This window comes from Squalius cephalus, assembly GCF_949319135.1.
Source record: "Squalius cephalus genome assembly, chromosome: 8".
Classification (NCBI taxonomy): domain Eukaryota; kingdom Metazoa; phylum Chordata; class Actinopteri; order Cypriniformes; family Leuciscidae; genus Squalius; species Squalius cephalus.
Genome location: NC_137129.1, coordinates 18,453,487 through 18,470,026, shown reverse-complemented (window position 1 = coordinate 18,470,026; position 16,540 = coordinate 18,453,487). Strand labels below are relative to the sequence as shown.

General features: G+C 38.5%; 1 protein-coding gene across 3 annotated transcripts; it reads right to left on the bottom strand.

Moving 5' to 3' along the window:
- Positions 1-1,604: 1,604 nt before the first annotated feature.
- On the bottom strand, positions 1,605-12,114 carry ppp1r8a (protein phosphatase 1, regulatory subunit 8a). 3 transcript variants are annotated; one of them, XM_079878084.1, is made up of 8 exons: positions 11,982-12,042; positions 11,375-11,435; positions 10,755-10,791; positions 10,371-10,524; positions 10,064-10,281; positions 7,158-7,302; positions 4,930-4,994; positions 1,605-3,346 (listed from the first exon to the last, which is right to left on the bottom strand). In XM_079878084.1, the coding sequence occupies exons 5-8, from the start codon at positions 10,208-10,210 to the stop codon at positions 2,981-2,983; spliced, it is 723 nt and encodes a 240-aa protein (XP_079734210.1). In that variant the 5' UTR covers positions 10,211-10,281; positions 10,371-10,524; positions 10,755-10,791; positions 11,375-11,435; positions 11,982-12,042; the 3' UTR covers positions 1,605-2,980. The 3 variants fall into 3 exon arrangements, with proteins under 3 accessions (XP_079734210.1, XP_079734208.1, XP_079734209.1); XM_079878082.1 differs by lacking the exon at positions 10,755-10,791 and having other exon boundaries at positions 11,982-12,114; XM_079878083.1 differs by lacking the exons at positions 10,755-10,791; positions 11,375-11,435; positions 11,982-12,042 and adding an exon at positions 10,624-10,728.
- Positions 12,115-16,540: the final 4,426 nt, after the last annotated feature.

Genomic DNA, 16,540 nt, shown 5'->3' with positions numbered 1-16,540 from the left:
ACAGGGCAGCTGAGACCTTGAACGCGGGAACTAAGAGCGATATTGTGTGCGAATTTAGCAATAAAAGAAATGCAATGTCCTTCCATATGAAGAACCTAAATGCTAATTAGAGTGCATATGAATCTTTTTTCATTAATTATATTCTTCTTCTTTTTTCTTTCTTTTTTGTGTTAATATTAAAGGAAAATTGCAGTTTGAATGAATGGATTTAGCTGGTCAAAACCCTGAAAAGATCTTTCCCATTTGCAGCTTTCTCACATCGTTGCATTGGCTGTAGCCTACATGCATTTGTGTGTTGAATGTGAAGCCCATAGACAGCTTTGTCACACATTACCCTCTAGTGGACAAACTTCATTACTTATCCTCTCTACATGGAAGGCTTTTGTGGATTTCAAACAATGGAAAACTGTTCATCACTCAGCATCCCGAAGAGTGTCAAATTACTCAATAATTGTGAAAATTGCAAAGTAGGCTATTTAATACCTTGAACAAGTCTGCAATTACATTCTCTAAGTGATCAGAGGTTTATGATTTTTGATTAGGTTAGGAAAAAATCACAGAGATTTCTACCATCAGATTAGAGATTTCTAATCAGAATATACAGACCCGGTTTGACTTGGGACAGTTTTCTACACCACCCACACTCATTGTACAATGTTGGTGAATTTCTTAAATCTGCTATATGTAATATTTTCATGTATTAATTGTTCTTTTTAATTATAATTTGCTAATGAGTGAACAGCTTGTAACGAAACAAAAAAAACAAGACCATCCTCGACTTCCTAGGTTGTCTATGAAGACGTTTTTGCCTAGAAAATCAAAAGTATGTGCATGAGCTCCTGAGAACCTCTTTCATTCTGACACATGAAACTTATACAATGTTCAGGATAATGCCGAAAGAGCTATTCTGTACGTAATGTTGTGTCATGCAAATAAAGGGGATTAATTCAAACTATAGTCTCACATAGCCATACCTAGTATCAAATATATACAGTAACTATCATTTTAATTTCCTAATCTGTCGGAATGATGCCAGTAAACCGCAGAGGTTGTGCAAACATATCCACATCGCTATAATCAGATGCTTTCTTGACTGCTGCTTTCTTTTAAAGGAATAGTTCACCCAAAAATTGTAATTATGTCACCCTCAACTTGTTCCAAACCTATATGTGTTTCTTTCTTCTGCTGAACACAAAAGAAAAATACGGGTAACCAAACAGTTGATGGGACCCACTGACTTCCATAGTATAGAAAAAATACTATGGAAGTCAATGGGGCCCATCAACTATTCGGTTAGCGACATTCTTCAAAATATCTTGTTTTGTGTTCATGTTTGGAACAACTTTAGGATGAGTAAATTATGACAGAATTTTCTTTTCTTTTTTTTCCACTGGGCCGGTTGCATAAACTCGTTTGTCATCAACTTTTTTTTGAAGTCAGTTACTTAAAAATGCAAATTGGTCTAATTTGACATCAAAAAGTAAGACTGATTGCTACATAGCTAACTGTTAGTTGGTCATACTAGATGGCAAGGGTTTCTGAATTCTACATAGAGCCCCTTGAAGAAGAAGGAGAAAAGAACTCACCTATTATCAAAGCATGTTAAGGGCAAGGAATACTGTTTATTAGACAAATCATCCAACAATAACAGGAATTCCTTTCATCTTTTCATGTTTAGTCTTTTTCATCTGTGCTTTTCACTCAAGTCCATCACATTCAGATATAAAAAATATATATAAAAACGTTAAACAAAAGTTCACATTACAAGGCAACTCCCAGCGTTTAGACAAATCGCCTGTTCTCTCTTTGTCCGTTTGATGTTGAGTTTGTATTTCTCTCTATAAGTCAATGTATACACAGCCTCAGTATTCTGAACCATTTCATAAAAAATGTCCTATTTGTAATACAATCTGCCTCATGATAACAGTGAAATAGATTAAACACTTTGCTCAAACGGACAGACTTAATTCCTATAGCTTTACATTTCATAATGTAACATTTGGTTTGTACGTCAAATACGTTCAGTTGCAAATTCTGTGGCACGTTTGCGCAAGAAATAAGCTCTTATAGGCTTTAAAAAAAAAGCAAAATGTATGTATTAAATACATGTCAGTAAAACGCAGTGTACTCATATCTACTGAATCTGGTCCAAACTTTACTATATAGTCGGTTGACATTTATCTCAGGAAAGCCTGAAACAATCAACCTGTGAGTTTGGAATAAATTAGATTTCTTTAAATGATTTTGAAAGAAATTTCTTATGCTCAGCAAGACACTAAATTTAATTGATCAAATACACTAAACGTAGTTATAATTGTAATAATATTTCACAGTACTGTTACTATTTTCAATGTATTTTTGATCAAATAAATGCCTTGGTAAGCATAAGAGACTTCTTTCCAAAGCAATTTTAAAAAAACGTAATCATTCCAAACTTTTGACTGGTTGTGTTGTACATTGACATGTTGGCCAGGATTACCGTTAAGCCTAAGCCTAAAAAAAACATGTCCGGGTTATTAAATTTAGAATGAAGTAAATTAAATTAAAACCATTAAGATTTCTTTGCATTACAAAATGTCATAATTAAACATTTTCTCCAAACATCCTCACTAATGTGTTTAAACATCATGGTAGTTTTTGTTGTACTTCCATTTTGATAAATTATATACAATTTAATTTAAAGGAATTTTTTTCCTTCCAATTGTGGGTTGGAATTATAACTAAATATTTCTTTGTGACATTCTCTCTCCCCAACTGATCCAATCAGAGTTTATAGTGTCAACTTCAGACGCCACACCATGAGTAACCCTCATAGTAATGCCTCAACCAGTCACAGGCAGAATTTTGTATTTGAAGTATGTATCAGAAATGTTGCAAGTATAAAGTTTGGAACCAATAACTTCAAATGAAATCCAAGATGTAATCTTCAAATCTGTCATTTGTTGGTTGAGTTTATCCTGTTGAGTAGCGAAACAGCATGTTAAATCAGCAGGGAGGGGGTGGGCTTTTTGCCAGGCCACGCCTCCTTGGCATATTTTTTCTTGCGAGGCTCGTTGAGTGGCTCGGCCGAATAGGGTCCAGGAGCAGGGGTGGGGTTCAACATAGCGGGGGGCTGCACTGTTGTGGGCGAGATATCCACCTCTGGCGCGGGGTTGGGGAAGGGCAACGGCATCCCACCCATGATGGCAGATGCCCCTCCTCCCTGACCTCCGCCCCCTTGTCCGCCTGCCTCGTGACTGGTGGGCGGCAGGTCGCCGTAGAGCCCAGCACTGAGGGGGAAGTTCTGTAACCGACGTGCTACGCTTTCGTCCAATCCCAGTGTGCTGTGGCTTTCCAGTTTCTTTTTCTGCGGTACAGAAGAAGAAAAAAAAAATCTTTAAACGGGGTGGTTGATTATGATTTCACTTTTTTAATTGTAGTTAGTGTGTAATGTTGCTGTTTGAACATAAACAACATCTGCAAAGTTACGACGCTCAAAGCTCAAAGGAAAGGGAGATATTTTCTTTTACAGAAATCGCTTTTTAAAGGGGGGGTACAATGGTGTTTCATGTATTCAGAGTTGTTTACAGTGTTAAAGAGATGGATTCTCATGCTAAACATGGCCAAAGTTTAAAAAAATATTTTGGACGAATAACGGAGAATTTCTGTGCCGAAAATCTTACTTCCGGGTTGGTACAAGTTTCGGCTGTTTTTTTTCGATCGTGGATCTAATGACGTAGACGAGAGTGGAACTCCTTATATGAGCATTTCTCTCGGAAAAGCGCGCCCGCGCACACGCCGACCAGAGGAGAGCGAGACCGCGCACATCAACGCGCTTCAACAGGAAATCATCGGCAGCGCTGCATAGGTTTTATAAACAAGGCCCAGTTCGACGCCGGATTTGCACATCGTCTAATGCTTAAGGATGGAGCAGTCCCAACGATAAAGGTTCACGGTCGTGCGTTGGAACCGCAGGCGGTGAGTAAAACTGCTTCAAATGCCTGTGTGTTGTTAGCTATCGGCGCGTAAGCACCGCCCACACGGCACGCCTCCAGCCGCTCGTTTTTTTCCGGAAAGACTCGGTACAGCCTATTTTTCTTTTATAAATATAATAAAACTAAAGACTTTTTGGAGATATGAAGGATGCAATACTACTCTATAGGTACTCAAGATTAACATGAGATTGACTAAAACTGAGTGTTTCACCCCCCCTTTAAGGACTACAACAAACGGCTGGTAGGGACTACAACGAGCTTCTTCATGGGTTGGTGACATCACTAACCCTAAAATTTACATAAACCCCACCTCGGGGAGCGCGATTTATAGATTATGACAGTTAACTCCACATCAGCTACATAAATTCATCAACTAACCATTCCGAAATGTCCTGTTTCATTCTACGTGTTGTCATTTCTTGAGTCTCCATCTTTGTATAATGAACATAAAAGGCTAAACGTTTTTGAAATATTCAGTGCGTGTCTGTGTGAGGTAATCGGAGCTGCTAACACACAGGAGCTCTTGAAGCTCCGCCCTCTGTGCCGGGAGCAGCAGCTCATTTGCATTTAAAGGGACGCATACAAAAAAATCTGTGGGGTATTTTGAGCTAAAACGTCACATACACACTCTGGGGGCATCAGAGACTTATTTAACATCTTCTGAAAAGGGCATTATAGGACCCCTTTAACAGCCCTAAGTAGCATGAAAAGAAAAGAAGCTATTGCAAAGAAAGACAAAGGCCTAAAGGCATCCAAAGATATGAGATAGATATGACGAGTCAGACTATGAGGAAGCCTTTTAGAAGCCATTAATCCCGCATTATGCAATTTCCTGATTGCGAGCCATGCAACAAACAACTTAAATTGAATTGAGAGAACGGCTGTTCGCAAATCCATTAAAATCAATGATGACAAGCTAAAACAACGACACAAACCAGCAGGCCAATGAATGTACCTTAATAGGAACAACAGCTGTCTGCACCATGTTTCTGAAGCGTCCTACAGAAGGGTCCACATCCTCTGTGGAAAGAGAAGAGCTTTTTAACAAAAGTCCCAACATGAACAAAGAATGAGAGAAGAGAGCATATAAAGACTTATATAAAATCATATAAAGTCATATAAAGTCTCATATAAAGTCATTCCAAAAAAATAAATGATAAAGTCGAAATATTTTGCAAATAAAGTCGTAAAATTTTGCTAATAAAGTCAAAATTACGAGTCTTCCATAGAAGCTTTCAACAAAAGGAAATTCTATGGGTACTAATCTACCAACATGGCATTACCATTTGTCTTAGGATTTTACAAAATATACTGCACCGTAATAGACTTTACAGGCAAAAAAACCCACACTTTTCAGACTGGATGTAGCCAGCTTTATATCTGAGGAAACCACGGGATTCGGCCAAATGATTGGATACAGAATGATGCACTTAAAATGTATCCAGAAAGGATTTACAGTGAAGAGGGAGACAGTACGGTTATTGTTAAGTATTCTCGACCCAGATGGCGTTGCCTATAGACGAGCATGAAGACTCCACCGGAGGAGGTACCAAATCCCGTGATTTCCTCAGATATAAAGCTGGCTCCCTCCATTCAGTCTGAAAAGTGTTTTCGCCTGTAAAGTCTATTCTGGCGTAGTATATTTTGTAAAATCCTAAGACAAATCAAAAGTCAAGTCACCTTCATTTATATAGCACTTTTAACAATATAGATTGTTTCAGGTTTTTTTTAGGTAGATTAGCACCTGTAGAATTTCAATTTGTTGAAAGCCCAAATAAAAGTAAAAAGCTACTATTATGTTTAGATCCATGCCCGAGGCAGTTCGACTTCACAAGCGCATTTCTTTACAAAAGAAAAAAAAAAAAAAAACTTTTACGGAAGACTGTATTCTCGTAATTTTGACTTTACGAGGATAAAGTCGTAATATTTTGAGAATAATGTTTCGACTTTGATCTCGAAATATTTTGACTTTACTCTCGGAATACTCTCGAAATGCTATGTGTATTCTCGTCATTGTCGACATTGCATTGCGGTTCAGGGGTTCCATAGTGGTGGACAGTAATTTAGTATTTTTTACTTTGTTACTGTGCTTAAGTACATTCTGCAAGTATCTGTACTTTATAGGAGAATTTTTATTTGAGAAACTTTTACTTTACTACATTCTAAAGCAAAATATACTTTTTACTCCTACATTTCACAAAAACATGTCGCTCCTCCTTATTTTGAACTGAAGATATCGTCTCCCACTCATAGATGCGATAGCAGTGTACAGGTACATCTGTTTATCATCTTGTTTCTTCAGAAAATTTGGACTAACCCGCTCAGTTCATATGGATTAGTTTTATGATCTCTTTATAAACTTTTTGAAGCATCAAAGTGGTAGTTGCGTATACTGCCAATGCAGGTACAGAAATCTCTCCAATTTTATAAAAAAAAATCTTAATTTGTGTTCCGAGGATGAACGAGAGTCTTTCAAGTTTGGAACGACATGATATGTCATTTTTTGGGTGAACTTTTGTGAATTGGACCAATCCGATTGCATCTGTTCTTGAGTCAACAACTCAAATGATCAGGTCGGATTGAGTTTCCAGTTAACAATTCATTGAATTCACATCAGACTAAAAATGAAGAACCCGATATAGTGCACACACGACTATTGGCGCAAAAAGTAAGTTACTAATGCAAAATTTTAAGATTATTTATTGTAAATGAAAATTATATTTAGTTCAGTTTGTGAACTAAATCTGCTGTAAAATGGCGAGCTGATTAAGCCCACTGTATGCAGTGTTAGAATGTGGACATGTCCACATTTGTGTATCACTGTCTGAATGGGGTGGGTTTTAGGAAAAACTAAACATAACATTAATGCAAATTAATGTTCATGCATCTTCCCTGCTTCCGTAGTACTTTCAAATGATATACAACTAGTGTTTGCATAGTATTCTTCTTAAAATGAAAATGCATAACCTTGATAAAGTTCAAAAGAACAGCATTTATTTAAAATATTGATCTTTTTTTTTCTCTAAAATTATAAATGTCTTTAATGTCACTTTAGCTCAATTTAATGCATTCTTGTTGTATAAAAGTATTCATTTCTTTCCTAAAAGAAATTCTTACTGAGCCCAAACTTTTGAACAGCAATCTACATTTATATTTACATTCTATGAGTAGTTGTTTGTGTACCTGGGTTTATGATCTCCTCTTCTTCACTAAAAGACACTCGTGAGCTTCTCCTTTTCCTCTTGGGTCTCTGGATCTCCAGGTTTCCTTCCTCAATGGTGAGTGTAGAAATGCGTTTGTTATGAGCCGTGTTGAATTCAGTCAGGTTCTGGGGGGGGGGCATTCAGAAAACTAGGAATTAACCACATGAAACTCCAGTGACACTTCTATATTTTGCATCAAGTGTGTTACATACAGGATTTCACATAAGCACATTTAACATGCAATGACAAATATCTGATTAAACTGACACACGTTTGATTCATTTGCATGAATATATCTGCAACATCAGTATAGACATGTTGTACTTTGAATGTACAATACATACATTAGACCTGCATGATTCTGGATACATTGAGAATAATGATTTTCTTTTTAAACAGAAATCACGATTCTGAATAGACAATTAAACAAATATTTAAAATATATATTTAACTCTTTCCCCACCATTGACGGAATTTTTCGGCTTTCACTGTTATATGGTAGGGGACGCTATTACACATCTTCTGAAAGAGTACTGAATCTCCTAATCAAAACACGTGCGAGGAAGATGCAGAAAAAAGAGATATCATATGTAATTATATGCATATGTAAAATAACGCAATAATCAACATCAAACAGCACATAAATCAAAATCAAAATACTCCATCTATGTTTTGATCATCATTCTGAATATGATCTAGATGTATTCTTTGACCAAAAAAAAGTGATTCTCACTTTTTGTTGCTTTTCTTTTTTAGGAATCTTACTCACATTCAAGTGGTGAAGCTAGAATAAAACTTTTTTTATTTTTCGTTTAAGAACAGAGAGTCTGTTCTTTCTTTTGATATATTACCTGTTCAGATATTCATTCAACAAAATATTCTGGGCCTGGGGGGTCATGACATTTTTGTGAAAATGGTTAAAAAAACGCTGGCGGGGAAAGAGTTAATTAATTTTAATGATTTTTTTTTTTTTTTAATCTAATGACAAATAATTTTTTTAACAGTCACTTGTCGCCATCTACTGGTGTATCGATGTAATTGATACAGTCTTTATTTGAAGCGTCAAGTTACTTTTAAAAGGTGATTTCCTCTATTTTGATCGCTACCATAGTGTTTATATACAAACTATAAACTTTATTCTAGTATTTCTGCGATAATATGAATTATTGTAAAAGACAGAAATAATGAGACTGTGTGGTTGAAAAGACATATCTTTTCATATCTATACATGATGACAACTGCTCTCTCTGGCCCAGCGACAGAACCAACGCAGATCTGAACGTTCTCTGTGATCGTACTTGTCAAAGGTTTAATAGACAAATCCTTGACATTTAGGAATAAGATCGCATGGGTGTTTGAATCGAGATTGCAATGATTAAATGTGCAGCTCTAACATACAAATATATAACAGTAGAAGGTTCCCACACACTTGACAAATTAATTCCTGTCATTTGTGATTAAGAATTTTAACAAGAACACAATTCATATTCATTGACTATTAAAAATTTTATTATAATGGAAATAACAATTTCGAAAGTTCTTGAAACCCTGAAAGTGATATAAGATGTTTCAACCACAATGAACAGCACTCTTTTCACTAGATGATTTGAATTTGAAAAGAATGAATCATTCTAGAATAATTGGGGTGACACGCAGTCCGTATATTTTATACCTGCAAACTCTGGAAAGGTGAAAAAGGTGACATTTTTCTTAAAACTTTTTTTTTTTTTTTTTTTTTAGAATAAGCAATTGAAACAAAATTTCCTCCATTTGCCCTTATCAGCCATGGCCTCCATTTAATTGAATTGTAAGATATGAACTTGCAATTCTGTTTTTTTCCCCCTCACAATTGTGAGTTTATATCAGAAACAAGCTTCCCCTGCAGCATTAGTCTGGTTTCACAGCCAACTTGATTCTATTGAACCCAGGTGCATTTTCTTTCACCTTACATGATGCCAAAAGTGAACACTGCATGATAGAAAACAGGATACGGGTCAATATATTGTATTTTTTATCAATTTGCTACTATTAAGTATAGCAGAGTGAATGACACTTGGGTTTACCGAATGTGCATTGCATGAAAGCGGCTTTCTGCTGCTTGCAAACCGACTGTTTTAACGAGACAGCGGACTACGAGGCGTTCATTTGCTGCTCTGATTGCACTCACTATGCACAAATACACTGCACACTCACTCTTGCTTGCATCCAAGGTAAATCATCAGCACTTTTAACAGAAGCATTTTGCACAGTCGCAGGGTATTGGGTAATTACCGGATGTCACAAAGGATTGTGGGATTTGTAGTTTGTTCGATACCTCATGCATTTAATGGGTTCATTGGGCTGACCTGCATAGGTTACTGATTCCATTGTTTTTAGGGGCCCAAGGACCGAAGGTACTGATAATCTCCTTCTTCTATCTGTATTCTGCCAGTAGGTGGCAATTTACATTTTGGATCATAACTTTTGAACCATAAGGGTTAGAAACAAAATTATTTTAAGAGAGACAGAATCCTCGAGTCATATCTCCGATTTTATTTCCGCCTATTTTCGTCATCATTGACTAAAATGTACGTGCATTTACTTTACTTCCTAAGCAAGTATTCGCCTGAGTTCGCATTTATGCGAATCGCGCCATAGATCCAGTGCAACCGAACACAGACCACCTCCAACAGGCGTATTCTACAGATAGACTACAGATATTCGGTACACTGGTGCGCTCCCGGGTCTGTGTGACAGTTTTCACATTACTAGTTTTTCATGCCCCGTCTCGAACTAAAGTGCCAGTGTGAAAACACCCAAAAAGTAATTAATAACAGTCTGACCACTAAAGAGCATAATTTACCATGAGGTCAGCTGTATGTGACTCATTCACACAGACACACACACCTCCAGCTCTGTCTCTTCCTCTGGCAGTCCCAGCAATCCCTTCAGCTCCTCATCCTCCACTCCTTTACTGTCTCCTGCAGCCGAGCTGCTCTGTGTCTGAGGCTTCTCTCTCAGCGTGTACACTCGTGTGGACGCCCCAAACGACATGGTCGAGTCGATGGGCACCTGCTGAGGTTTGTTGGCCTCAAGGCGAATTCTGCCCAGAAATGTGCCATGGGCTAAACAAGGATAAATCAAGATAAGATGAAAGCTAAACAATTCTGTTGAGAATTTGTTGCATTTGTGTCTTCTGCGTAGCTGCACTCACTGCTGTTGAGGTCGATGAGAAAGACCCTCTTAAGGTGTCTGTGGTAGACCAGCGCCGCATGGACACGCGAGCATGACTGGTGGTCTATTGTAAAATCACACTGGTCGGGGTTCCTCCCAAACAGATAGAACTTCTTCTCATCAATAATCAACTTCTGCAGATGACAAGAAGGATATATAGTCTGGGTTATTAAGACATATAACAATATGACACCAACAATATTCAAATGAGTTTGACACAAAAGTATTAATACCGTTATTATGGGGTCAACGTTCATTTATCTTCAAATAAAAGTTCAAATTGATAGTACAGCCAATATCAGAGACGGCTGATAGTTAACCCAAAAATGTAAAAAAAAAAAAAAATCTGTCATCATTTACTCACCTTCCTGTCATTCCAAACCAGATTTACTTACTTTCTTCTGTGGAACACAAAATAAGATATTTTGAAGCATGTTGGTAACCAAACAGTTTTCTCAAAATGTCTTCTTTTATGTTTCACAGAAAAAAAAGTGATTTATACAGTTTTGACAACATGAAGGTGAGTAAATGATGACAGAATTTTCATTTTTGGAAGAACTAAAGCTTTAAGCCAGGGGTGCCCAATCCTGTTCCTGGAGATCTACCTTCCTGCAAAGTTCAGCTCCAACCCTGATCAAACACAACTGAAGCAGCTAATTAAGATCCTCAGGAGCACTTGATAATTACAGACAGGTGTTTGATCAGGGTTAGATCTGAACTCTGCGGGTAGGTAAATCTCCAGGATAAGGATTGGGCACCCATACTTTAAGCAGAGGTTTAACACAATTTTCACCAATGAATTTCCATGACTTTTCCAAATGTGTGTGACAACTACACATTTCCATGCTTGTTGGAACCTTGTTTATTTTCCAAAACTTACTGACTCAGCAGAAAACATTTATATAATGTGAAAACAAGCCCACCACGTCAAAGTTCAAGGGTCATAATAATAATTTCCATTATACTCAGTTAAAACAGTCTTACCTCTACTAATTTGTCTCCTTTAACCACGTCCAGATGGAGTCCAGGTGGAGGTTTTCCTGCCCTGAGGTTAAATTTAATTTAATAAACAATCAATGGGACAAAATTCATTCATTCTCTAATCTCTAAACTTTAACAGTTTAATATGCTCTATGCACAAATGCGTGAGTGCATTTTATTTGTAAGATTAATGTACTATATATCAAAAATTATACTATATATTTATATATTTATACTATATATAAGAAATTATAATATTAAAGTAGAATAAAGGCAGATTAGTCTGCTTGATGCGACCTATGAACTTTATTCAACACTAAACACCGGAATCGCCAATGCATCACTAGATCACATCCCTGGATTTATATATACCATAAATCAGACATAAAAGAGAGATCAAATATTTTAATAGACTATATTTTAATGCATTCATGCTGAGTGGTTTGATATGCTGCTGTGTATTGAGTTACTGTCCGCGCCTGTATGATCATATAGGAGTGAGTTGCATTGTTTTTATTTATGCAATCATAATTTACTCATCCGCTCCACAAACATGCATGGATGTTTTTATTTTAATTTCAATAACGATGTAATTAGTTTCTCATCTCACCATGACGGGCAGTCAAAGGCAGCTGTGTTTGTGCTTGCATTCACCGCCATTTTGCACAGTCGCGGGGAATACTGGGTAATTACCGGATGTCGCTAAGGATTGTGGGATTTGTAGTTCGTTCGATACATTATGCAGTTAATGGGCTCATTGGACTGACCTTCATAGGTTACCGATTCCATTGTTTTTAGGGGCCCAAGCACCGAAGGTACTGATAATCTTCTTCTGCTTCCTGTATTCTGCCAGTAGGTGGCGCTTTACATTTTGTAAAGCTTTACATTAAATAAGGCAATTTACATTTTGGATCATAACTTTGGAACCATAAGGGCTAGAAACAAAATTATTGCAGGCCTACAGCCAGAATCCTTGAGCCATTCCTTCTTTTTTATTTCTGCAAACAAAATGTTCACGCCATTTTGAATGTTCCTAAAAATCAGTTCAACAGTTCAAAACTCCTCCCTGGCCGTTGGTCCGATCTTCACCAAAATAGGCACACAGCAGCTGCAGCTTGGGACGGTGCTGGCAAAAATGTATCAAAAATATTTTGATTTGTTGAAGCATTGCAAACTTATTTAACTGCCAAGGCAATGCCCATTTTTACGAGCTGACCTACAGCTGCTGAATGCAATGCCCAAGCTTAATTAAACTTGACACACTATCCACATTTCACAGACAAGGTTTAAGACTATAGTCCCTGACTAAAATGCATGTTTGAGCTGTTTTAACTGAAACAAATTGCACTGACATATCTTAAAATATATCAGTGCCTTTTTTTGTCTCAAGATGCACACCAGTATGTTTAAAAGCTACCTAAATGCCCTAATTGATCGAAGGCCTAATCCTGACTTAATCTAAGCCCTGTCTGTGAAACTGGGCCAAAGACACAAAAAAAACGGATACTAAAAAAACATGGCCGCCAGCAGCCAATCAAATTTCAGCAGCTAATAACATCCTATGAAAGGGCCTTTACATTTGCCAAAATAGAACTTTGTTAGTGCTGTTGTTATTAAACAACAAACAAGCAAGCCCAGTCCAGGTGAGAAAAAGTAATGAAAAAGTAATTAATGCATTACTTTCCATAAAAGTAACTAAGTAAATCAATTAGTTAGGCTACTTTATAAGAGTATAACGCAATATTGTAATCGTTACTTTTAAAAGTAACTTTCCCCAAAACTGTTTCCCCAAATTTGCCCATTGGCCTCTCTCCATCATGGCCTCCTAATCATCCCCATATATATACTGATTGGCTCTATCACTCTGTCTCCTCTCCACCAGTAAGCTGGTGTGTGGTGGGCGTTCTGGCGTAATATGGCTGCCGTCGCATCATCCAGGTGGATGCTGCACATTGGTGGTGGTTGAGGAGATTCCCCCTTCCATATGTAAAAGTGCTATGAGTACCTAGAAAAGCGCTATATAAATGTAATGCATTATTATTATTATTATTATTATCACGCATATTATGATCAAACCCTAACTTTCAGTAAAGATTTAAGATAGACTTTGCAATAAAAACCACACCATAAGATACATTTCAGTTGGATTGATAAACATCTACATGGACCGTTAGTGCTTGGACCCTGATGATTGCCGCTTGCAGCTGTATTCTTATTTTATATTTTAATTATATTGTTCTGTAAGTATTTATCTTTTTTTTTTTTAAACTTCCTTCTGGAAATCTTAAATTGACTTTTTTTGTAATAACGGTTTTGTGCTGAAATGAAATGCACCCTGCTCCCTCATGGTGTCTAAGACTAAAAACAAAAAGCTACTTTCATGTTGTTGTTTTTTAAACATCTTAATACAGATATTATTTTTATATTTATGACAATATAATGCTTTATCTGTAAGAAATAGGAACAGGTTTTGGTAAAGAGACTTTCAACTCAACAATAAAAAGCCCATAAAACAGCCATTTCAGTCTTCAGTCTTGTATAACTTATAACAAAAATAGAAATTGCTTAACTTATTTTGATGAGTTCAATGTAAAAACATATGTTGTCATAACTTATTGGTCATATAATTTTTTGCAGTGCAGGAAGGTCAAGGATCCTGGTGCTCCTGTTTTGTTTTTCAAACTGTTAGTTCACCGCTGTGACCTGTGCTAACCTGTGCTAACCTGCTGTCACGGTTGGTTGCAGGAAGGCAGACGAAGATGATGATTATTACAAATACAAAGTATTAATAACAATATGGAAGACAGGCAAACAGGTTGAGCAACACACATTTAACATAATGGTGATCGGACAGAGAATGGATGTGAGGGACCAACTTATAGCAAAACAAATGAGGATGATTAATCAAACACAGCTGAACCAAATGAACTCATAATGATGGTGACCATGGTAACAAAGGGGTGGTGGGAAAACTGAACAAAGGAAAACATGTGACTAATGAAAACAAACTGTGACATAACGCCCCCTCCGAGTAGGCACGACCTCGTGCCGTAAAAACAAACAGATGAGGGAGGAGGTTTGAGGCGGGCAAGGAGCTGGAGAATGGCAGGTGATGGCAGGACGACGATCCCCTGGCGGTGACGGTAGAGATGGTCTGCAAACACAGACCCAGAGCTCCCCAGGGCCGACAGACCATGGCTTAGTCGAGAGAGGGAGGAGTCCAGATGGTGATGAGGCTGGCGGAAACTGGGGGACGACCGACGGAGACAGAGCCGGTGGATCCGCAGATGCAGACTGAGGGTTGAGGGAGCTGAGCGACATCGCTGGTGCAGGAGACCCAGGCGATGTCGCGGCGACGAGTGTCGTAGGTGGAGCCAGAGTACCCGAGGGCTGGGGCGGCGACGGTGTGAGCGAGGACAGAGGCGATGCTGACAGGAAGGAGGAACCTGCTGCTGCTGAAGGGGTGGAGGGACGGAGCGCAGTGGATGGCCCGAAAGTCCGTGGCGGAAGTGGTGAGACGACTGACCAAGGGGGAGCCAGTGGGACGATGGAACCCAGAGGAGCCACTAGACTGAGGGTCTCTGGTGGAGCCGAAGGTGGGAGGAGCCAAGACAGAGCCGACAGGTCGACGGGCCGAGCTGGAGCGAAGAGATCCGAGGCCGGAGGTGGAGCCGAAGGATCCTCCCGATAGGCGCTGCTGGTGGTTGCTCGACCTGCGGCTCAACGTCAATGCAGGAACTCCCCAGAGACGGCGCAGGGCTGCAAGCATCCAGCAGTGATGGGACTGGAGGACTGGCTGAGTTCTGTGGTGGTGGTGATGAAACGAGACTTGAGATGACAAAGGTAATCATGACACAGTTCACACAGGATAGAGCAAAAAAAAAGTTCCCAGTTCTCAATTTTGAGTAATATAGATGATTCAGATAGCGGGTGGGATAGGGTGGGAGTTGACAATACCCCATCAAAGTCAGCCAGTCCTCCGTCTCAGTCCCCTCGGCCGCTGGTGTCTAGGGCTCACACCCCTGGTCAGATCCACGCTGGGACACTGCTTCCAGGGCAATGGCAAGCTCTGTCCTCTTATCCTCGGGCTCTGGCTCGCTCGTCGCGGCGGGTGGTGCCGCTCGGTCTGCGGGGGGCTCACGTGACTTCTCCACGGTCGATGGTGGTGAAACGGGCTCTGGGTTTGGCTGTGCTCTGGATCGGGGCGCAACGCTCTCCAGACACCTCATGACAGCTTCCCTCCAACTCAGTCCGGTGGTGTCTGGAAGGTTGATGGTGTTGTGGAAGTTCGCCCCGATTCAGAACAGGTTCTTTGGAAGTTCGCCCCGATCCAGAACAGGTTCTTTAGGGTCTTGTCATCCATAAGTGACGAGACTTTAGACGAGACTTTATTCTCAAAAATGCGGTTTGAAATCGCTGGTGTTTCTGACGTCACTAACTACCTCAACGATTGGATCTCTGAGTTGATGTGAGTGAGTGGAGACGGAGCTAATTTGCATATTCATAGAACCGCGTATACTAAATGAGGCAAGGGTGTAGTTACATTCCAGCTATTTTAAGGCATGAAGAATTTTTTTCAAGGAAAAATGAAAGGTGAGTTTTAATGGATAAAATGATTGATTACAGGGGAACTTTAACTAACTATTAAATATGACTTTTGCCTCAAACTCTTAATTACTGCTTATTAATAGTTAAGGTATTTGTTAAGTTTATGTATTGGGTAGGAATTGGGCAGGATTAAGGGATGTAGAAATCGTCATGCAGAATAAGGCATTGATACGTGCTTTATAAGTAAAAAATAAACAGCCAATATCCTAGTAATATTCATGCTAATAAGCAAGTTAATAGTGAGAATTGGACCCTAAACTAAAGTGTTACTGGAATTTATTTCACGTATTAAGATTTATAAATAAATAAAAAATATTATTAATATTCTGTTAATATTTTCTGCTATCTGTGATACTGCATTTCAAAGACTCAGTAACAGTAAAAATATTCAGTTGTTAGAACATGATGCATACCACAGTTTTTATGGCTCTATAAAGTAACTATAATTTCTGTGAGTACTCGCTGGCAAAAAGCTAATGGATGACCTTCCACTTTATAAACGGGTCATTAAAATGTAATCTTGGCCAACACAGAGACTTTCTCTGCATTTATCAATAAAAA

What these genes read in the sequence shown, in the direction of transcription:
- ppp1r8a (XM_079878082.1), bottom strand. Translation starts at nt 12,031, where the DNA reads ATGGCGGTGAATGCAAGCACAAACACAGCTGCCTTTGACTGCCCGTCA. An exon ending in GCCTTTGACTGCCCGTCATG is followed by an intron (nt 11,436 to 11,981) that starts GTGAGATGAGAA and finishes ATTTAACCTCAG; the next exon opens with GGCAGGAAAACCTCCACCTG. An exon ending in AAGGAGACAAATTAGTAGAG is followed by an intron (nt 10,525 to 11,374) that starts GTAAGACTGTTT and finishes TGTCATCTGCAG; the next exon opens with AAGTTGATTATTGATGAGAA.